Genomic DNA, 24,286 nt, shown 5'->3' with positions numbered 1-24,286 from the left:
ATAAATCAAAAAATTAGCCGGGCGTGGTAACGCGTGCCTGTAATTCTGGCTGCTCAGAAGGCTGAGGCGGAAGGATCGCCGGAGCCCAGCAGGTCGAGGTTGTGGTGGCCGGGAGCGGCCACTGCACTCCAGTCTGGGTGACAGAGTGCGACTCCTAAAAAAAAAAAAGGATAACTTCATTTCTTAAGAGAAACTATCCTTTTGAGACCGGGTTGGATCTTTTCATTATCAGATTATAAAGCATCCTTTATAATTACTGGTTCATCCTTCAAATTAACTAAAAAAATTTAAATCTGTCTTCTCTGCAAAAAGTAGCTCTATGAATGAGCTGGAATGGGAAGGGTATATATGTTTTTATTCTACTCACTTTATCCCAGTGGTAAGCACAATGCACTACTTAAATGCTTGTGGATTGGCTACCTCATTGATGGGTTATAAAACACCTTCCTTGAACATTTTGACTATGTGTATCAAGATTCTAAAAAAAAAAAAGTCCATGCCAATTGAGCCACTGATCCAATTTCTGGGTATTAACTCAAAATCAGTAACCCCAAATTAAAGAAAAAGGCTTACACACAAAGAGAATAAATATAAATCAAAAATCACAGTCTTCTTAATATTTCATAATAAAGAAATGGGTGGCTAAACCATGGCACATCCATTAAAAGATAACCAGTAGCCATAAAAATGATGTTAACCAATGGTATGAAAGAAAAATAAATAGATCTAGATATCTATATTTATATCTATCTATGTATCTGAGAGATCCAATATAAGGAACAATAACAAACAACAGAAAAAAATCTGTGCATTTAAAGGGAAGTTTTTCTGTTGTTTGTGCTATTTTCTGAAAATCTGCAATGTTTCTCTAGATATCTTCTATAATGGAAAAAAGTAATAAACGATTACATTGATTTCTTTAGTTCCTCTTAAGTGTAGAACACAATGGTCACCAACAATCTCCTATGGCTTCTGACACAAAAATCTGATCTTGACAGAGTTTTGAAGAAGAAAGAATAGAATGACTTTCTCCTTGGGTTATATCATGCTGCTTGTTATTATCACCAAATATAGTTGTTGAAATTAGCAAGTGATTGATTGAGACCATGAAAGCTCGAAGCCCCCAAAGGGCTAACAGTGTTGTAAACCTATTTTGAAAGTTATTGTGGCTTTTAGCTATCAAACAGGAAAAATGAAAAACAACAGCAAATGAATAAAGAGTATATTTACCATTTTAAATAATGTTTGCACGTCCTTAATCCAACTGGAAGTGATGACTCTAGTATGAGCTCTTTGAGAAAGAGGCAGATTGAGTAAGAAAACCACATTGAGACAGTACAGTCTACACAAATCTTCCATATCCTGCAGGGTCAAGCAATTACCTTTCATCTGAATGAAAATAAAGAAGGTCAGTCAAAAAACAGCAGGTTATGACAGTGCACGATAGCCGTGTGGCACCACAAAAGCCAGTATCTACCTTTGCTGTGCAAAAATCACACATTCTTCATTCTACATGTTTGAGACAGTCCTTTTCTTCATAGGTAAACTCAGCTGCACTTACAGAGACGTGAGACAAGGGAAAGCTGCCCACTTAAGAGCAGTGAACATAAAACATGTCTCTGTATTTTCAGTTAGGCCAAATTTTATATGAGCTGGCCAAGAGCTCACAGGACTCTGCATCGATAGAGTCACACATTAAAGTTCTATTCTGTCCAAAGCATCGTATTTTTAAAAGTAATATTGAAAATTACCAGTATGAGGACACCAGGATGGCAACACGTCTGAAAAACGAGCCCCATGAGAACAAGGGTGGAAAAGTGGACACATCTGACATCATGGAACAAGGACATCGTAACTATCTTCAAATGTTTGCAGAATTGTCGGGGAGGCAAGAGTGACACCTTTTCAGGGAACCTTCAGGGACTATTAGGGGTTTGGAGTTCCAGAAGGATAGATTTGACGTAGTACCATTTTTGTGAGAATGATTTAAAATAGCATGCCTACTCATGTAGACATGTTTCACTGAAACATATATTCAAGAAGATATTGGAAAACCAAGTATAAAAGATGTGAGGTAAAAGATCACGAGCCCTGAAAATTTCTGAAATTGTGGAAGGGATGAGATTTCACTCTTCTTTAATAGAAATACTTAGCTAACAAATTCTTGGTAAACCCTATAATCCACAAAGAAGGTTGAGAACTTTAGTAACTCTTCAGCTAGGGTGGCACCAAGATACTGCAGTAGGAATGGTCTTTCAAAAGACAGTTTGGTATTGTGGAACTTATACAAGGCAGGCCTGAGTTCAAGCCACACTGCTATTTAAGGAGTATTTGGTTTGAGGAGTGTTACCCAGAGTACTTGAACTTCAGTGTTTTCATATGTGGAACATAAATAATAAAGCCTTGCTTGAAATGCTTTTGTGAGGATTTAACGGCACAATGCATACAAAGAGCCCAACACATAGTAGTGCAGTAGGCTCCTACCAAGGGCTAATACCCTTGCTTGTTTCTATTTCCTTTGGATGATTTAGACTAAATACGTACTAAGTGAAATATCTGTATGGTAAAACACAAAATCCAATAACAGTGCAACTGATGTTTCCTGAAAATTATAAACGTTAATTTTATTTTTTGAAGTTTATATAAATAAATAAGGGAAAATATGAAGTATCAAGTGAAAGAAATGAGGGATAAAAATCAATAAAATTTCAAAAGTGTAGGGCACCAGTGTTTCCCAGTGAAGTTAAAACAACCACACCTGTTCACTGTCAGCCTTCTGACCAGAGGAGTTCTTCCTGTTTTCTAAAAAGTGATGGTACATTCTCAAAGATAGTGAGCATGAAGTAACACAGAGGACACGCCGAATGTCAGATCCTTCTGGCCACACTTGCTTAAGCAGAGATATAGTCTCACGTGCCTGTCACAGAAAAAAAAAAATTGCAACATGTTGTGATGACTAGAAAAATATTTTTATTCTTAAGAGACCTTACTAGAAGGAATCATACGGAAAAAGACAGATATGACTACATAAAACTATAATTATTTCTGTGAAAAATATGATAAACCAACATTTTAAATGGGAAAATTATTTTAACACGTATTTCAATAAGACCAATAAACTGCAAACATGTAAAGAGTGCCTGTAAGCCAATAAGAAAGCGCCTAAGCCTTTAATAAGACTATAATTCACTAAAGAAATACACATATTATTAAAATTTTTAAGAGTTCAGTTTCGTTAGTGATAACCAAAAAAATTAGGTAACCTATTCTTTACTTTCAAGTGAGTAAAGTACTTTTCAATGATAATAGCCCTGTCAATCATGTGATGTGTCATCTCTCTTACATGTTGCTAATGAGAACACAGATAGGAACAGATATTGCAAAGCTGTCCGATAATACGTACAATTATCATTAAATATGTTGATACTTTTTGATCGAGTATTCAAGTTTTAGGGATCTAACCCAAGTAAATAATCCAAAACATGTACCAAATATTTCGGCACCAATATGTGATCACAGAGTTATTGTAAACATAATTTTCAAATAATGTAAATGTCTAACATTAGAAAAGTATTATATATAAAATAAAATTTGTAAGTAAAATAAAATTTGTGAATGATTCTTAAACTTAAAAAGTGTTTATAATATTATTTTAAAAGTGAATGTTAAAAGTATGTGTAACATACTCTCAATTGTATAAAAATACAGAGAACACCATTGAAAGAATACATTCAAAAAGTGGGACCTTTTGCCTCTAAGTGGTGGAACTATAAGTAATTCTAATGTAATGAGATGAAAGGTATTCAGAGGAACAATAAGACCATGACATGCTGAAATCTAGGTATTACACTTCTTCTTTTTTTTTTTTTGAGTCGGAGTCTCACTGTCGCCCAGACTGGAGTGCAGCTCAACCTGCTGGGCTCGGCGATCCTTCCGCCTCAGCCTTCTGAGTAGCCGGAATTACAGGTGTGCGCTACCACACCCGGCTGATTTTTTGATTTATTGTAGAGATGAGGTCTCGCTGCCCAGGCGGGTCTCGAACCCGTGGGCTCAGGCAGTCCACTCACCTCAGCCTCCCAAAGGTGCGGAATTACAGGCTGAGCCACCGAGCCCAGCTGGTATTACACTTCTATTAATTAAAGTTATGTCACCTTATATTCCAATGTGAGGTGCTGGATTACTCACAGGACATTTCACATTTTCCAAATTCTACCTTGCTTTTTCCTAAAATACACACCTACGTAATATAGTTTTGTAGGTCAACCATGTAGTTAAAACCATAGAGTCTGTAGTAATCAACTTTCTAAAATTACCATTTATCTTTACAACTGTAAATATTCTACACAAAATCATACCCTCAGCAAGACTTAAGAAGAGAGAGACCAGGCTCAGTGGCTCAGCCTGTCATCCCAGCACTTTGGGAGACTGAGGCGAGTGAATTGCCTGAGCCAGTGTGTTCAAGACCAGCCTGGGTAATTTGGTGAGACCTCTTCTCTACAATTAAAAAAAAAAATTAGCTGGGCGTGGTGGTGTGCGTCTGTAGTTCCAGCTCCTTGGAAGGCTGAGGCGGAAGGATTGCTGGAGGCCAGAAGGTTGACACTGAGGTGGCTGTGAGTGTGCCACTGCCTTCCAGCCTGGACGACAGAGTGAGACTCCAATTCAAAAGAGAGAGAGAGAGAGAGAGAGAGAGAGAGAGAGAGAGAGAGAGAATAATGATATTGCAAAATAATGGTGTAAGGGGGAAATTAACACATTGCAGCTCTGGAATTCCCCATGTTTCTGTATCACACTTGTTCCTACTCAGGAATTCATAGCTACCAAAGGGAGATTAAAAAAAAAAAATTGTAGGCAACACAGAGGAAGGATATTCGTGAAACGTTACTTGGAACAACAAGTAGAAGTAGTAAATCTACTCTAAATCTGAAAATATTGTAAAGGTAACCAGGTAGAATAGAGCACCGACTACAGAAAAGGAATTTCAAAGCACGCACAATTTAAAGCATCAGACAGTATATTTGGGGGCCAAACAAGCGATGTTAAGAGACAGATGCATATAAAAGGGGTCAGGCACATAATTGAAAGAGACAGACTCAATTTGTAGGAACAAATGTGACTTTAAAGAATAGGAACTATTGGGCAAGAGAAAGAAATGAAAGGAATACTAATAGAAAAGGAAGAAATGAAATTGACTCTGCCGATGGCATGATTTTATATATAGAAAACCTTGAAGACGTCACCAAAAACCATCAGAATTAAAAAATTCAGTAAGGCACAGGATGCAAAATCAATATACTAAAACCAGTAGCATAGTATTTCGATTACAAACTATTCAAAAAATAAATTAAGAAAACAATTTCATTTACAGTATCAACATACAATTAAATACTTAGGTGTAAATGTAACCAAAAAGGCAAAAACCTATATACTGAAAATTATAAAACGCTGATAAAAGAAATTAAAGAAAACACAAATAAATGGAAAGATATCCTATGTTCATAAATCAAAAGGATTAATACTACAAAATGCCCACACTGCTCATAACAATCTACAGATTCAATGCAATCCCTATCAAAAATTCAATGCTATTAAAAAAAAAAACTGGAAAAAAACAATCCTTTAATTAGTATGAAACTACAAAAAGACCCCAAATAGTTAAAATAATCTTGAGCTAAAAGAACAAGCTGAAGGCCTCACACTTCCTGATTTCAAAGCATATTATAAAGCAATTGTTATAAAAATGGCACAGTACTGGTGTAAAAACAGACACATTGACCAATGGAGTCATATAGAAAACCCAGAATAAACCCACACATTTATGGCCAACGGATTGTTTTGATAAAGGTAAAGAGAATACATAATGGGGAAACAACAGCCTCTTCAATAAATGGTGTTGGACAAACTAGATATTCACATGCAGAAGATCTTGTACCATGTACAAAAATCAAGTCAAAATGAATTAAAGACTGAAAACAAGACCTGAAACTGTAAAACTACTAGAAGAAAACACAGCGGGAAAACTCCACAACATTCTGCTGGGCAGTTATTTTTTGATATGGCCCCCAAATCACAGGCAACAAAAGCAAAAACAGATAAACTGGATGACATCCAAAAAAAGCTGCACAGTAAAGGAAACAATGAACAAAGTGAAGAGACAACTCATAAAGTGGGAGGAAATATTTGCACATCATACGTCTGATGAATCAATATCCAAAATGTATGAAGAACTCAAATGATTCAATGGCAAGAAAACAAATAACCCAGTTAAAAAATGGGCAAGGCCGGGCACGGTGGCTCAAGCCTGTCATTCCAGCACTTTGGGGGCCGAGGCGAGAGGATTGCCTGAGTCCAGGGATTTGAGACCAGCCTGGGCAACTTGGCGAGACCTTGTCTCTGCAATAAATCAAAAAATTAGCAGGGCATGGTAGTGTGTGCCTGTAGGTCCAGCTGTTGGAAGGCTGAAGTGGAAGGTTTGCTGGAGCCCAGTGGATCGACACTGGGGTGACCATGACTGTGCCACTGCACTCCAGACTGGGCGATGGAGTGAGACTCCAACTCAAAAAAAAAACAACAAAAAGCCCCAAAACCAAAAAAACAAAAAACGGGCAAAGGATCTATCTATCTATCTATCTATCTATCTATCTATCTATCTATCTATCTATCTACCTACCTAATCTGATCTATATCTATATTTATATATACACACACACCTACATACACATATGACCAACAGGTACATGAAAAAATACTCAGCATCACTAATGATTAGGGTAAATGCAAATTAAAACCACAGTGAGATATCACCTGACACCTGCAAGAATGGCTTTTATCACCAGGGTAAAAGGTAACAAGTGTTGGAGAGGATGTGAAGAAAAGAGAACTCACAAATTGTTTGTTGGTGGGAGTGTAAATTTGTACAGCCCTTATGGAAAATGGTGTGACGATTTCCCAAAAAACTAAAAATAGAGCTACTCTATCGTCCAGTAATTCCACCAAAGGACCTGAAATCAGAATGTTGAAGGGATACCTGACTCCCATGTTCACTGAGCACGATTCACAATAGCCAAGACATGGAATCAACCTAAGTGTCCACCAACAAATGAATGGATAAGGAAAATGTGGAACATATATGCAACAATAGAATACTATTCAGCATTTAAAGAGGGGGAAATACTCTCACTTGCAACCACGTGGATGAATCTGGAGGTCATTACGCTAAGTGAAATAAGCCAGGCACATAAAGACAGATACCAAACGATTTCACTTATATGTGGAATTTAATCAAGCCAAACTTATAGAAGTAGAGAGTAGAATGATGGTTACCAGAGGCAGGGGTGTGAGGAGAGGGGATGGAGAGATGCTGATCACAGGGTACAAAGTTTCAGACAGACAAGAGGAATAGGTTTTGAGATCTGTTGTGCAGCAAGGTGACAACAATAAATGATAATGTTTTACATATAACTGTGACAGCACATTTCAAAATCTTGCCATAAAAATGAGGTGAGGTGATAGAAATGTGAATTAGCTTCATTTAGTCATGCCACATTACAATCAAAATGTAATAAAGCAATTTTGTTGTTGTTGTTTTCCTTTTTTTTTGAGTCTCGCTCTGTCACTCAGACTGGAGTGCAGTGACCGCTCCCAGTCACTGCAGCCTCAACCTGCTGGGCTCCGGCAATCATTCCGCCTCAGCCTTCCGAGTAGCTGGAACAACAAGTGCGCACTACCACGCCCGGCTAATTTTTGATTTATTGTAGAGATGAGGTCTGGCCAAGTTGCCCAGCTGGGTCTTGAACCTGCGGGCTCAGGCAACCACTCACCTCAGCCTCCCAAAGCACTGGGATTACAGGCTGAGCCACCGTGCCCGGCGTAATAAAGCAATTGTAATCAAAATGGCCTGGTATTGGTATAAAAACAGACACACTGACCCATGGAGTAGTATAGAAAACCCAGAATAAACCCTCACATCTATGGTCAACTTTTCATATCACATCGTACTTCAAAAATGTATATGATTATTATTTGTCATCAAAAATAATATATTGTTTTAATTTTAAGAAAGATAGACACTATTTAAATTGGAACTATTTAAGCAAACAATTTTCTGAAAAGATTTGGAGAAAAAGCAGAAGCTGAAAGAGAGGAAGAAGCATCTTTTGACAACCAAGCGGTGAAGGCATAAAAGACAAGAGAGTATTTGGGACCTCTGCAAGTCAGAAGAACAGCACAAAATCCTAGGACACACAGCTTCTTACCTACGACCAGAACAAGTTGATGAAAAAACAAACAAATAAAACCCTGTTCACAGACTTTGCTGGACTGATAGGAAAGGACACCATTAAATTAAATCAAATCTTGCAACACTCCTCAATACCATAAAAATGAACAAAAGGAAAGTACATAGATAACTATTACCAAAAAATGATAGCACAAACAAAATTTCACACAAATTAACAGAGGAAAATTCCATCATTACCACCAAAAGTAATAATCATCATCATAATAGCAGCCATAAAGCAGAAGAAATCTCTAAGTCTGTACTCTCAATATAGTCAAATATATCCAAACAATTAGTTGATGATATGAAAAAGGATCTTTATTCAGCAACCAATTGATAAACCAGAAGTAGGATTGAAAAGAGGTAATGGACAGAATAATTCATTTAAAAGGACAATCATCTCAATAAAAGTTAGTGAGGTATTGGAGAAAGGTAAGAAAATAACCAAATGACATAAAGTAGAAAATGAAAAAGGTCAGAAAGAAAATATGTGGCAGTGAAAAACAAAGACAGGAAAATATTTGTATCATCAAACACCTTACAAACAATAGAATGGGGCTAATATTTTAAAATGATAATCCAAGAAAACCCACTATATGCAGCAGGGGAGTGCTAAAGGATACTGAGAAAAATTAAACCAGGTGAAATTTAAAAACCAGGATTAAAATTACTCTTTTGATTAAAAAAAAAAAGGTACAAGTACAAAGGTGACTACTATAACAAAACATGCAAAACTGCCCCAATTTTTAAAATGTTTAAATAAAATAGCAACGAATATACATCTCATTATTAGAGAAGCATAGCAAATATACCAAAATATATACATACTTAAAAATATTATGATAAATCAAGACCAAACTTATCAATTGTAACCATAAATGTGAATGATCTTAATTCACCTAGTAAAGAAAAAAAGATTTCCATTTGGATCCCATTCTACAAGACACACAACTAAAACAAAATGATTTGGAGAGATTAAAAATAAAGGGAGAGACAGAATCATACCAGGCAAACAAAAACAGAAAGAGAGCAGAGGCTGCCAATCTTGATATTAGACTAAGCAGAATTCAAGTTCAAAAGCATTACATGTGAAAAAAGCAGTCTTTTATTTTAAAAACCACAATCCATAACGAAAAGCTATCGCCTATGAAAAACTGTACAACAGATAACATGGCAACCCATTTTATGAAGCAAAAATGAAAGGAAATAAAAGGAACAATATATAGAAACACACCTATAATAACAGATTTTAATACACCACTTTGTTTCTTCCTATTTTTTTGAAAGCAGGATTTATCGAGAGGACAGAGAAGCTTCCACAGTGGGAGGGGACCCGAGGGGGTTGCCCTAATATACCACTTTCATTACAAGAGACATCAAGAGGACAGAAAATAAGTTGGGAGACAGAAGACTCAAAGAGCAATAATCAACCGCGTAGGCCTTGTGAATCAAACTACATCATGGTGATCAGCAATATGCATTCCCCTTAAGTGTCCCCAGCACACCCAGAAAAACTAATTATATGTTAGGTCACACAGAAAACATCAATAACTTCCATAACATGGAAATATTACAAACACTTTCTAATCATAATACAATCAAGGTAGAGATTTAATTCAAAAAACAAAAAAGAAAGAAAAAAGCACAAAGGCACTTAAATCTGTAACGTAAAAATATTTCTATATAGCCAATCTTGGGTGAAAGGGAACATACAAACTGAAATTACAGAATTGATAAGAAATAATTACAAGGAAAACAATTCATGTCATAATCTATAGAAGACATTTAAAGCAGTGATCAGAGGAAAATTCATTGCACTAAATATGTTTAATGAGAAAAATGAAAGAATTTTAAAAATAGATGTTTCCAGTTTTTAAAAAAGTATAAAAAGAACAAAGTCAACCAAGAGAAAGTTTAATAATTTATAAAAGAAAGCAAAAGTTAATAAAAGAAAAAATCAATAGATCTAGTTCAAAATTCAAAATTTTGTGTTTAAAACATTTTTTCGAAAAAACAGACAAACCACTAGCTAACTTTAACTTGATCATGAAAAAATGAGAGAAATTACAAATCTGAGGGGGGGAGCTCCCCCAAACAGAATTTATTTATAGAAGATTGTGTACAGGAAGTTCTCAACATTGAGACGAGTTCTGTTCCCAGAGCATGTTCATAAGTCCATTTGTTGTAAGTCCAACAAAGTTGGCCCAGGTACCCAACTAACACAATCGGCTCTAAGGCACTGTATGTATTTAACAAGCTATTCTGATACCTGGTGAAGAGAAATAATACATTAAAAGGACATGCGTGTGCATTGCTGAAGCTTGTAACTTTAAGGTTTGTACGTAATGGACTTACTGTATTTATGTTGGTACTCTTCATTTGATGCAGTACACCTGTCGAGAGGCTATTTCCACTGCTCAAAACAGTTTTTGAACATCTCAGTTTTGATGCCTTTTAGTGCTTCTGCTGTTTTTTTTTGTTTCACCTCTTCCACGTAAGCAAAATGTTTCCCTCTGAGGACTTTTTTCATCCAGGGAAGCAAGAAAAAGTCGCTTGGGACAAGATTGGGTGAATAGGAAGGGTGGGGCAAGGTAGTCATGCCATATTTGGTCAAAAACTGCTGGACAAGTAGCATGGTGTGGGCAGGTTGTTTGTGTAAATCACCCATCATGAAATGGTCAAACACATTGAAAGAATCTCCAAAAAAAATTGCAGTGAAGCTGAATGCAGCCGTTCACAGCAGCGCTAGCTGGTACCCTGTGCTGATGGGTTCCCAGAATACTTTCCTACCGGGGAAAGTCTGTACCACAAGGTGCCCACCCTCCAAAAGACAATTCCAGTATTTGCTGGGTTCCCCCTCAGATTCAAAATAAAAATAAAAAGGGAAAATAACACTTGAAACAGAAAAAATTTAAAGTCTACTTCACAAAATTCTAGGTAAATAAGTTGAGAAACAAGTGAAATAGATAATTCTCTCAGAAGAATAAATTATTCATTTTGACCCCACTAGAGTTAACAAGCTTAAAGAAACCAATTTCCATGGAAGGAATAGAAAAAACTTATTAAGAAACTGCCCCCACAAAAAAGCACCAGGTCCAGATGGCTTCACAGGGGAATGCTATCAAGTTTTCAAATGCCAGATAATCCCAATGATTGCACAATATTGAAAAGGAAGAAACAATATTGTTATCTTTTTTCCTGCAAAGCAAGTATAATGCTAATACCTAATCATAGACAAATCAAAGAAATACAATTACAGAAAAGTATCATTAGGCATACTGAAGCAGAAATGCTAAACAAAATATTAGCAAACAGAATCTAACACCATATTAAGAAAATAACACACCATGGCTAAGTCGGATTTATTCCAGAAATGCAGAATGGCTTCAATATTAGGAAAATCATTAATATTCTATAGCAAACTGATAAAACAAGAGAAAAATTATAGAATCACAATCATACCTCTAATACACTTCATGCACTCATGATAAAACTCAAGAAAATAGAAACTTACAGTTACGTTTTTAACATCAGAATACAAACATATTTTATGTTATGATAATGTTTTCTATACCTTTCATAGACCCTCCAAATTAAACAGGCAGAGTACTCAAGATGAAACGCAAACACTGATCAATGAACCTAATTGTATTTATAAGGAATAACACAGCCAGATTATCATTGGGATAATTATTGGGATTATCTGGTATTTGAAGGAGGTGGGCATGCCAAGAACTAACCTGAACAACTTTGGAGAACATTAAGTTGACATAATCTACAGCTACCGTTAAAAAATAATTGCACAGAAATCCTGTAATCTACGTATTAAACATGTTTCTCACAGAGTATGGTTAGTAATTCTAAAATTACTCTATGTGTAGATTATAATTCAACCAGTAAGTATATATATTGCAGGTAATGAAAGCTGGATTTTTCACAATTAAAGAAAGAAATTACAAATAAAGAAATGCAAGGGGCAAAATGAACCAGATGGAATCAGAAAAATGAAGTACATATTACTATTTCCTAATCCTGTCTGTTGAAAAGTTCTGGTAACAATGACAGCTAGTAGCAATGACATCCCAGAAGCAATGAACATAGTTTTCAGTGCTGGACTTCTAATGGCATTTTCCAATAAAAGTAACCAGAACTCCTTGGAGAAGTAGTTAGTTTTACTGCTGTGGCAGGGAAAATACAAGATGAGACTGAACCATCTTGTGATTTCAGAAAGTTAGAAAGTACAGAAAGACAGGGGGCTTATATGAAAATGCAGGTGCCAACCTAAAGGGGCTTCTAGTGCTCAAACCTGGAACAATTTGAGCAAAAAAAAAATTTGTAATATTGGATTTTAATCAATATATGTGTGTATGTGTGTGTAATATAGTGTATGTAATATAAATATCCATTAGTCCATACTGACATAAATAAATAAACAAAAAAATGGCAGTACTAGTACACAGAATTCCAATTAATAAATGCAAAAGGAAAGAGTGAAACAGAAAATCACCATAGGCAAAAACATCAGTTGCAGACAAGAACTGCTGATGGATGCTAAAATTAATCAACTAAAGTTTGAGAAGAAACAGTATTTGCATAGTCACAAAGCATCTCCTTAAGGATATTTATTAACTACAAAGGGAAGATGGTAAGTTCAGAATGGAGAAAGCTGTCAGGCACCAACATGGGCTAAGTCATATTCAACATTATCAACCTTTGATAGGATGCACTGAGGATACAACATTAATTCAGTGACATTCTTGTCAAAAATGCATAACCTCATTCCAGTTATGAGAAAACATCAGGCAAACCCAGACGGGAGGATATTCAAAACATAACCAGTCGATACTCTTCAAAAATGTCAAGGTCATGAAAGACAAGGAAAGACAGAAACTACTACACAGGAGAGGACACTCCAGAATGTCAAGTGACAATTAAGTAGATGTAGTGCCCTAGAATGAATCCTGGAACAGAAAAGGAACATTCATGGAAAAGTAAGTGAAATTCAAATACAATCTGAAACTTAGTTGATAGCGTTGTGCCGATGTTAGCTTCCTGGTTTTGATAAATGTCCCAGGGTTACTTAACATGTTAAAATGCGAGAATTTGGATGAGAAGCATAAGAGAAGCCTGTACTATTTTTGCAACACATCTATAGTTAAAACAATGAGTTGGAATGAAAAGTGTTTTAAAAGTTTTATTACCTCTTCCATCATATTTTTCCATTTCAAATTTCCAAAAAGAGGTGCTAATGCTAAAGCTCTACTTTCTTCCAATTGTTTAAGCAGAGTTATATAAGCACGTTCAATCTCCTTTTTATTCTGCAAAATTAAGGAAAATCAGGTAAAATGTTATAAATAAAATATGCAATTATTTTCAACTATAGAAAATCAGATATTTAAGATACAATTATGCTACAATATAAATATATATTCTAAGTTAAAAAATTACATTCATGTAATTGCAGATGTTCAGCAAAGTTTTTAAAGTCTTCCAAACTGTTTTGTCTTGACAAGTTAATTTTGGCCGAAAATATAGTACATTTTCGTCTTAACAGCTTCATAAAGGTAAAATTAACATAACACAAAATTCACTCACTTTAAATGTACAAGTCAATGGCTTTTAGTAAGTTTACTGACTTTGTAACCATGATCATAATCTAATTTTAGAACATTTCCAACACCTGCCCACAAAAACATTATGCCTTTTTAATGCAATATATTTTAACAAATTTATTTCAAACATCACATGAATAAAAGGTACCTATCACCAAACCCCAGACAATGTCAATATGCACTGCATTTTTATTGTATTTCACCTAGTCGTCTAATTGATTTTTTTTAAAAACTTCTTTAAGGTAAATGTTTGACAAATTAGTAAATACATTATTTTACCAGAAATAAAGTTCTTCACCAAAAAAGAAAGTTCTTAAGGAAAGATTAGGCAGGACGTTTGTAGGGCACTTTTAAAACTCAGATTCAGAAATTGGTGTAACAGAATAAAATGAGACAATTGATAACAGTGTTTCCTCCCAATCTGGAAATGAATTCCAGGGCTATTTCTGCTCACAGTAGGCAACCAGAGTTGGAAATAGCTTAATGCTAGGAGAACAGTCATGCGTCACATAGAAACATTTCTGTCAAAGACAGACAACACATAAGATGGCGGTCCCATAAGATTATAATGGTGCTGAAAAATTCCTATCCTAGTGAGACCAAAGTCATCTTAAAGTCTGTGCAACGCAAGACTCATGTGCTTGTGGTGATGCTGGTGTAATCAAACCCACTGCACTACCAGTCATGTAGAGCATAGCACGTACAATGGTGTGCAGTACATAATACTTGATAATGTTACAAATACGTTACTGGCTTATGTATTTACTGAACTATATTTTAAAATATTATTTTAGAGCATACTCCTTCTACTTATATATTTGTTAAAAACTTAACTGTAAAGCAACCCCAGGCAGGTCCTTTGGGACGTATTCCTGAAGAAAGCTTTGTCATGATAGGAAGTGACAGTTCCCATATGTGTTACTTCCCCTGAAGACCTCCCAGTTGGACAAGATGTGGAGACGGAAGACAGTAATGCTGGTGGTCCTGATGTTGTAGTCCTAGGCTAATGTATGTGCTCGTGTCTTCGTTTTTAACACAAAAGTTTAAAAGGTAATAAAACATTTAAAAATAGAAAAAAGCGGACAGAATAAGTATAAAAAAATAAAACATTTTTGTACAGCTGTGCAATGTGCTTGTGTTTTAAGCTAAGTGTCATTACAAGAGTCAAAAAGTTTTAAAATCAGTAAGTGTATAAAAGTAAAAAAAGTTACAGTAAGCTAAAACTAAGTTACTAAGACAAAAACCATTTTGTGCAAATTTAGTGTAGCCTAAGTGTCCAGTGTTTATAAAGTCTACAGCAGTGCACAGAAATGTCTCAGTCTCGCCCAGAGTAACTTCCAGTCCTGCAAGCTCCATTCGTGGTAAGTGCCTTAGACACGTGTACCATCTAAAACAAATCTTTTATATCATATTTTCATTGTACCCTTTCTATGCTTAGATATACAAACATCATTGTGTCACAACTGCCTTCAGTATTCAGTACAGAAATATGTTGTGCAGGAGTATATCCCAGGATCAATGGGCTATACCATACAGCCTGGGTGTACAGGCTATGCCATCTAGGTCTGCACAAGTACATTCTAGGACATTCGCGCAACAGTGAAATCACTTAGCAATGCATTTCTCAGACTATATCCCTACCATTAAGTGATGCATGACTGCACTCACTAAAGCAATATAAACAATCTTATTGTTTCATGACAACCGTGAGGATATTTCCAAATTCATAAGAGTTTGACACAGTTCTCAAAGAGTGACAAATGTTAATTGACTCAGAAAATATTTTGATGAAATATAGAATAGTCTTCATATTCAGAATTCACTAGGAGTAGTGAAAAATAAACAGAAACTACATTTATTTGTAATATCAATATGCATTTTGACTCCCCAAATTTTAACACAGTAATTATCAAATATACTTATTCAGCAAAATAATTAAGACGATGGCATTAGAAATCTAAAAACGGAAACTTCTCTTATTAACTACTTAATATTAGGAAATAAACTTATATTAGTTATGTTTCTTCTTTATTATTTTCTCATTAAAGACCAATTTACCACACAGTGGTTAAGGACACAGGGGCTGGAGTCAGACTGCATCTTTTCAAATTCATGTTCTATTATTCATCTGTTGCTTCTGGTGAGCAGATTACTCATGATTCAAGCATCTAGTTCCTTATCCGGAATACACAGACAATACTAACACCTACCTCATGATGTTTTGAAGGTTAAGGAAAATTACTCCTGAGAAGCACCAAGCACAATATTATAACAATGCATGCTCAACAAAAGACTGTATTTGTGTTATCATTCTCAATTTATTATTATTTTATACCGATCTGTTAAACCTATGATAATTTCCGTAGAGAGTAGGAAAGAAAGCTGAACCGAGTAATTTAGTAAACTTCGGAACATTCTTGAAGAAAAGTGGTCTTTTAGGTATAAATTACCTGCTCGAAAAATTTGCGGTTTCTGTGCATGCTGGGAAGAAGGTACGCGTAAAGTCGAAGAATGCCAGATGCTTGCCCTGAGGAGAGCACAGCATTGATCTTCACTGCCCAAGACTGAATGATTAAAAAGTTGAACAGGTGCGTTTGCGCATCATTCAGGCCTTCGTCTGAAACTATCAGGAAATATGGGCAACTCTCCTCCAAGAAAATGTTCCACTCTCTTGATAAGCATCCAGAAAATTTAGTCTGAACATCAACAGTGGTGTTCTCCTGAAGATGAAGGATTAACGCAGTTCTCAAAGAAAGAAGTTCAGGGAAGTTGAAATATGCACACTCAGCATCCTGTGGAGGGAAGGTGAAGGATATTAGTTGGAGATGACGATTCAAGAGTTTAGTTGGTGATAACACATATCACTAAAGGCATTAAAGGAATAAAATCCAACACAGTCTTGCTCTGTCTGATAGTTGAGGGACAGACACTTAAACGTTGACTGCTATTTCAAACACACATGCCAAAAATTTAATTTGGACTTAAATGCATGTATGCCCTTCCATCAGGCAAATAACACTCAGAGTTTGTCACTCTTTTCCTTCCCTCTCTAATTCCTTTCTTCTCCAACCTCGCTTCAACAGAACAAAGTGTGTAAACCAAGTGTTGGACACAGTCATCAGAATCGGGATGCTGAGGCGAGCTACTGTGTTCTAAGGGAGTGTCCCGGGCCACTGCAACACTCCTTACACAGCGCAGGTTTGTCTCAGCAGACCAAAATTAGAGCAGTCAGCTAGATTGTAATCACTAGACCAGAAGCCTGACTTTTACTGAAAGTGCTGCTGGCAAGCATGAAGCAATGTTCAAAAATAGAACAATAATCTGGATTGCGAGATGATTAAACAGACCTACACCAAAACCCTTTACCTTTAGGGTTAGAGTTAGGAAGGGTGGTAGTGGATATGCATATCTGTATTTGAAATTGTTAATAAAGTATATTCATAATTTAAAAAAAGTAAGCCAAAACCAATATTCTCTTGGAGGTAATTACTTAGAGCAGACCATAACAAAGCAGTGCTAGTGAGTTTGTCTGGGCTCAGATATATTTTCTTCTGGGCTCACATACATTGTCTCTGAGTTTTGACGATAGGAGTAGTTGTCAGAGTGGGAGGATCCAGAGACCAGCTAGGCCACTACTGAGGAGTTTTCTCATTCTCTTTCATGATACTACATGTCCTTACAATAAAGTCCCACTAGTGCAAATGAAAACAGCCTTAAGTGTGGCACTTTCTGAATACTAAGATTGTAAGTAATTTCTTTCTCTTCTTCCCTTTGAGTTTTTTGAACTTTTATGGATATAATCTACTTTGTAATAAGAAAAAAACTATATTATTTCTAAAATAATTTAAGAAAGTTTAGTTTTAGTTCTCAAATTATGGGGAAAAAACTCAACTGTCATCTGTTACCTTGAAGAAAACTATGGCAAATTGTCCTCCTTTACTAGTAAGGTCCACAAGATAGCGTTCAACCAGATAGAAAAAATGAAGATTCTGCCCCAGTTTTAATGATATATCACATATGCATGTGATAAGTAGTGAATCTCCATCAATCAAAAAAAATTCAGATTCAACAAAATCGTTGAATAAACTGGAGTATCTACAATGAAGAACAAAAATCATGATGCATTAAATAATGTTAGAGAAAAGCAACATTGTTATTATTATCTCATTATCATCAATAGCTAGATCTACTGAGTAACTGCTTTATGGGAGCATCTATGCGAAGACTTTGCTAAGACAGCCACATGCCCAGAAAGAAGGCAGCATCTTTCCATTTTATAGGTGAGAAGACTTAGACTTGGAGATGGAGAGAGCAAATTATCCAAGGTCGTAAGACAGAGTTTGGATTGAATCAGGATTCCGATGCCTATATTCTGAATATAGACCTATGCTGTATTTCCTTTCTGCTTAATCAATCTTATCTCCTCATTGACAGTTATTGACAAATTAGGCAAGAGAAAACTGTACCCAACCACTATCAAACAGCTCTTAAAGATGAATAATCATATACATAAACAATAAACAGCATATATAATTACATACACTATTATATATTATATATACTATATTATATATGCTAATATTGCATATATTATACATATATACACACTAACATATAAAGACATACTGATATATACACACATATATACTATATACAGTTGACCCTTGAAAAGCATGGATTTGAACTGCACAGGGTCCACTTATGAACACAGTTTTTTCAACAAATGTATTGGAAAGTTTTGTGTAGATTTGTGACCAATTTGAAAAAAAAAAAAAACACAGAAAAATCCCACAGCCTACAAATATAAAAAAGAAAATGTTAAGTTAAGCATCGCCGGAGTGCATAAACTGTATGTAGATAGTTTATTTTATCATTTATTGCCACAAAATATATACAAATCTATTATAAAAAGTTAGAACTTATCAAAACATATGTACAAGCAGACCATATAAACACAGAAATGTAAACAAATGTAAAGATGCAGTATTAAACGATAACTGTATATAATTAACTGCAGTACAAACTGATCCACTGTAATAATTTTGTAGCCACTTCCTGTTGTGATTGCAGTGAAATCAAGTGTTGTGAGCACCTGCTTAGAATGACATGTGGTATTCATCATCCTTGAATGAGCAGTTCCTCTCCAACAAACTGCATACAGCAGTAAAAAGTGATCTCCCATGGTTTTCACATATTTTTCATCATATTTATTGAAATATGATAAGTCCTGAATAACACCATGGGACCTATGTGAAGTACCACCAGTGATGGCAGAAGTGCTCCCAAGAAGCAGAGGAAAGTCATGATATTACAAGGAAAAGTTGACTTACTTGAGATATATATAAATATATATTTGAGTTGGAGTCTCACTCTGTCACCCAGGCTGGAGTGCAGTGGCACGCTCATGGCCACTGCAGCCTCGACCTGCTAGGCTTAGGCAATCCTTCCGCCTCTGCCCTCCAAGTAGCTGGAACTATAGACGCACACACCATGCCCGGCTAACTACATATTTTAATTGAAGTCTGGAGCTGCTAACTCCCATTTCAAGATAAACAAATCTAGTGTAAGGACCATTGTTAAAAAAGAAAAGAAAGAAAGAAAAGGAAATGTGTGACGTAATCGCCGTAGCAGGCATAAAAAATTTGTGCTTTTTATGAAATACCTTTTTACCTCACATTGAAAATGCAGCTTTTATATGGATACAGGATTTATGAGGAAGGCATACCCACAGACACTAAAATGATTTGAGGAAAAGCAAAGTTATTATATGACAACTTAAAGCAAAAGAAAGGTGAAAGATCTAAAGCTGGATAATCTAATCCCAGCAAAGCATGGTTTGATAATTTTAGAAAGATATTTGGCTTTTAAAATGTCAAGATAACAAGAGAAGCAGTTTCTGTTGACTAAGAAGCAGAAGAAAATCATGGACGGGAAAGGATAGCTGCCTGAAAAGGTTTTTAACGCAAACAAAAGTGCCCTACTTTGGAAAAAAAAAAAAGGTCACAAAAGACATTCGTAAGAAAGAGAACTGAGTACCAGGATTTAAGGCAGAAAAGAGATAGTTAACTCTACTGTTTTGTGCAAATGCAGTCAGGTTTATGGTCAGGACTGTCCTTGTCTATAAAACTGCTAACCCCCAATTCCTGAAGAAAAAAGATAACACCAGCTGCCAGTCTTTTGGTTGTACAAAAAGAAGCCTGGTCAGTGAAAATCCTTTTTCTGGATGGGTTCCATCGATGCTTTGTCCTGAAGTCAGAAGTACTGGGTCAGTCAGTCTTTTGATATCAGCCAATGTCCCTAGCCATGCAGAACTCATGAGTTTAACACCAACATGTCAAAGTGGTCTACTTATCCCAAACGCAACATCTCTAATTCAACCTCTGGAGTGGGAGGGTCATAAAGACACTTAAGGCTTATTATACACATCATGCTATGGAAAGAATGGTCAATGCTGTGGCAGAAAACCCCAACAAAGAGAACATCATGAAAGTCTGGAAGGATTACACCATTAAAGATGCCATCATTGTTATGATCCACTTCCACTAAATATATTTTTGCTTTCTTATGATTTTTTTTTTTTTTTTTTGAGTTGGAGTCTCACCCCATTGCCCAGACTGGAGTGCAGTGGCACACTCACGGCCACCCCAGCGTCGACCTGTTGGGCTCTGGAAATCCTTCTGTCTCAGCCTTCCAAGTAGCTGAAATTTCAGGCATGCGCTACCATGCCCAGGTCATTTATTTTTATATATTGCAGAGATGAGGTCTCACAAAGTTGCATGGGCTGGTCTCAAACCCGCAAGCTCAGGCAGTCCACTCTCTTCGGCCTTCCAAAGTGCCTGGCCTCTCATGATTTTCTTAATAACATCTTCTTTTCTAGTTTACCTTATTGTAAGAATACAATATATAATATACGAAACATATAAAATATGTGTTAATTGACCTTATGCTATTGGTAAGGCTTCTGGTCAACAGTAAGCTATCAGTAGTTAAGTTTTTGGGGAATAAAAAGTTAAATGTGGATTTTCAACTGCATAGGGGTTCAGAGCCCCAATCTCCATGCTGTTCAATGGTCAACTGTATATATATGTATATATATGATATATATATACATGATATGTACATATATATGACATATACATATATATGATATATATATACATATATATCAGTATAAGGCAAAATATATACACAGGGAATATGATATATGATTTCACATCTCTATTACCATGATAATACTCACTCAGCTTTTGGCATTTCATCCAGAATTAATAGGGATATTTTCTCTAAAAGTGTTGTATGTTCTTCTAAATGGAAAAAAAAGAGAAAGAATGGATTATTTTTCAATCAGTCATTGTTAAAGGAACTAAAGGAGATATCATTTAGTTATTACCTGAGAAAGAAAAAACAATATTGCAGTTATTTTAATTCCATTAAATCTGTGTAGATTACAAAATTGTTTAATAATCTATAAATATTTAAAACTGAGAATTACCCATTTTTGCCTGTGCCTCCAACCTGAACGGCAAGTATCAAAGATAGCAAATATCCTTTACTTTGGTACCTCTAAATGGTAATTATTAAGGAAAATGGCAGATCTGCAAAAAAAAAAAAAACAAACAGAAAAATAAAAGTCTTCATGCAACAAATATGTATTAAATGACTACTGTGTGAAAAGCAAAATATTGCGCATCAGAGATACAAGGATAAAAAAGTCAACATGCTATCAGCTCTTGTAGATGTAAAATCTATCAAGACAGACAGTTATTAATCAGATAATCATATAAACAATAGAAAATTACAAATATTACAAAGTCCAGAAGTCCAAGGAAGTTTCCCTAAAGAAATAATGCTTGAGTTGAATTCTAAGACTCAAACAAGAACTAACTAAGCAAAAAAGGGAAAAAGTAGCATTTCTGGCAAAAGGAATACCAGAATGTAAACGTTCTGGGGCACGAAAGATTGTGCGTGGAACTAGGTTCCAGAAAGAAGCCAATAGGACCGAAATAGACAGAGCAGGGTTAGCCATGCAAGAGGGCATGTAGAGGCTTTGAGGGTGTGTCATAGAATGTTGTCTTCACCCTAGGGTCAAAGACGATGGGTTTTAAGTAGATGGCATGATGATTGGCCTTTCATTTTGAAAAGATTAATACACCCACAATACTGAAATAGATAGAATGAGAGCAAACTTTTCGCCAGTAGAGCAGAGAGAAAACCGCTGCGCAGGAAAGTAATGATGACACTTGGTAAAAATGTAGTTTGATGATAGTTTGATGATAGTTAGAGATAATAAAGCTGGAGAGATGTGGATCTATTTGAAGGAGACAATCTGGTGATGGGTTAGATGTGATGGACAGGAGAGGGCACTCGAGATTCCAGCTCGTGGAACAGGATGGATGACTAGGCCATGGGAACCTTGGAACAAGGCCCCATGGCAGGAAAAGATCGTAAATGCCTTTGCGGACAACCTGAGTGCGATGTGCTTTAAGATTTACCATGGTTCCAGATGCCATCACAAATACGAGGTCTGGGCTAGATTTGAGTATGTGAGTCATTTGAGTATTAATGGCGAGGGCTCTTGGTGTAGATGAGCATGCTTGAGACAGGGAGAGGTAGCATCATGGGCGGAGAGAAGAGTACTGAAAATCCACGTTTGAGGATTACTCTTATTTGACATATGGCAGCAGAGAGGAGGAAGTCTGCAAAGGGAACTGAGAAGCAACTAAGGAGACAGAAGAAAACCAAACATTGAGACATTTGCCTTTCGGTGTGCTACAGTGGTGAAACAGAAACACAAGGTAGATAGATTCCTCTTCCGTGACATTAAGGAATATATAATGGTGATGTGCATGCTGATATTAAATATTGCAACAATAATGTTAGGACGTATATGACTGCAAAAAGAAACACGTTTAAAGAAAGGAAATTGCTGTGACCTGGTACGTTTAGGGACACTTAATGGCGACAGGAGCATAAGCATGGTCTCTCACACCCCCAGCTACTGTCTTACTTCGAAGATTATAGAACATCCACTCTTCACCAAGCATTGTACTTGCTACAACACATGCAAATATGCACGAGGCATGGCTCTCTTCCCTTACAGCCTGGTGGAGGTCTAAAGAGAATTAAGTCAAGCATTACAGCTTCATGTGCTGAGTGTTCCAGCAGAAATGGCACAGAGAGTCATCAGAGAGCTGAGAAGTTCTTCAATCAGACCGAAGGGATCCAGGTTCTGTGTTTCGAGCTTTCAAGGACAAGTCGAAAAAGTGATGAAAAATTATGGAGACATGTTGGAAAAAGTGAGAGCTATAAAAGATTAAATTTCGGAGAAAATCAGCACCAGTCTAATACAGAAACTACATGACAAGCGTGAAATCCAGCAGGTGTTCTATACGGCAGAGCACAAGGTGACTAATTAGAGGTGAAGTTGGAAAGGCAAGAACCAGACTATAAAGGGTCTTGGTCCATGTAAGCAGCTTAGGCATTTTGTGAACAATTCTGGCCCCCATTTCATCAATTCTCCACCTCACTAACTGCACATGCACCAAACTGTCTTTCTTCAGTCCTCCAAACTATCCCAAGTCAAATGGAAAGTTGAGTCAGTGAGAACAAAACAGGAAGAGAAGATTAACTCCAAGTATGTTACAGAAGGAAAGAGAGCTTCAGAGAGAATAGTTTCAGTTTCTACCGGATGATATAAGTTAATGTACAGGTTCCCCAGGTATTCACCACAATGCCCTTAGAATCTCAAGAATCTAGCCGGGCTGGGTGGCTCAGCCTGTAATCCCACGCCTTTGGGAGGCTGAGGGGAAGGGATTGCCTGAGCCTGCGGGTTCGAGACCTGCCTAGGCAGCAGGACCTCATTGCTACAATAAATCAAAAAAATCAACCGGGTGTGGTAGCGCGTGCCTGCAATTCCAGCTACCTGGAAGGCTGAGGCGGAAGGATCGCCGGAGCCGAGCAGGTCGAGGCTGCGGTGACCGGGAGCGGCCACTGCCCTCCAGTCTGGTCGACGGAGTGAGACTCCAAATCAAAATAAATAAATAAATAATAGTAATAATATTAAAGTAAATAAATATAGGAAGCCACCTCATAGCTGGCATAACGAAATTTTAGGAAAGAAATAAGGGGAGAAAGCAGAAAGAATGAGGGGGCCTTACAAAGTCACACTCAGACGTGGCTTCACATCTCCAAGATAGGAGATGTGGGAAAATTTAGGCTTTGGCATTATTCCCAAGAAAGAGAAGGTCTCTGAGACTGTTGGTTTTATTTTTATTTTTTGTTTTTGTTTTTTTGAGTTGGAGTCTCCCTGGGTCGCCCAGACTGAAGGGCAGTGGCCGCTCCCGGCCACCGCAGCCTCACCTGCTGGGCTCCGGCGATCCTTCCGCCTCAGCCTTTCGCC

The 24,286-nt window shown here is 36.5% G+C and overlaps 1 protein-coding gene across 1 annotated transcript in view; it reads right to left on the bottom strand.

Annotated features, from left to right (window-relative positions):
* LOC103270194 (probable ATP-dependent RNA helicase DDX60) overlaps window positions 1–24,286 on the bottom strand; it is a gene marked incomplete at its 3' end in the record, with an annotated part of 53,260 nt that overhangs the window by 26,860 nt on the left and 2,114 nt on the right. Inside the window, exons 3-9 of the mRNA XM_008067741.2 lie at window positions 22,895–22,999; window positions 21,128–21,191; window positions 17,793–17,982; window positions 16,338–16,679; window positions 13,477–13,593; window positions 2,759–2,917; window positions 1,231–1,389 (exon numbers count right to left, since the gene is read on the bottom strand). Coding sequence (XP_008065932.2) covers window positions 1,231–1,389; window positions 2,759–2,917; window positions 13,477–13,593; window positions 16,338–16,679; window positions 17,793–17,982; window positions 21,128–21,191; window positions 22,895–22,999 — 1,136 coding nt within the window. The remainder of the gene's footprint in view (window positions 1–1,230; window positions 1,390–2,758; window positions 2,918–13,476; window positions 13,594–16,337; window positions 16,680–17,792; window positions 17,983–21,127; window positions 21,192–22,894; window positions 23,000–24,286) is intronic.

This window comes from Carlito syrichta, unplaced genomic scaffold (genome assembly GCF_000164805.1).
Source record: "Carlito syrichta isolate Samal-C Ts95f unplaced genomic scaffold, Tarsius_syrichta-2.0.1 Scaffold309740, whole genome shotgun sequence".
Classification (NCBI taxonomy): Eukaryota; Metazoa; Chordata; class Mammalia; order Primates; family Tarsiidae; genus Carlito; species Carlito syrichta.
The sequence above is the reverse complement of the archived record's forward strand: the minus strand, read 5'-3'. Positions and strand labels throughout refer to the sequence as shown.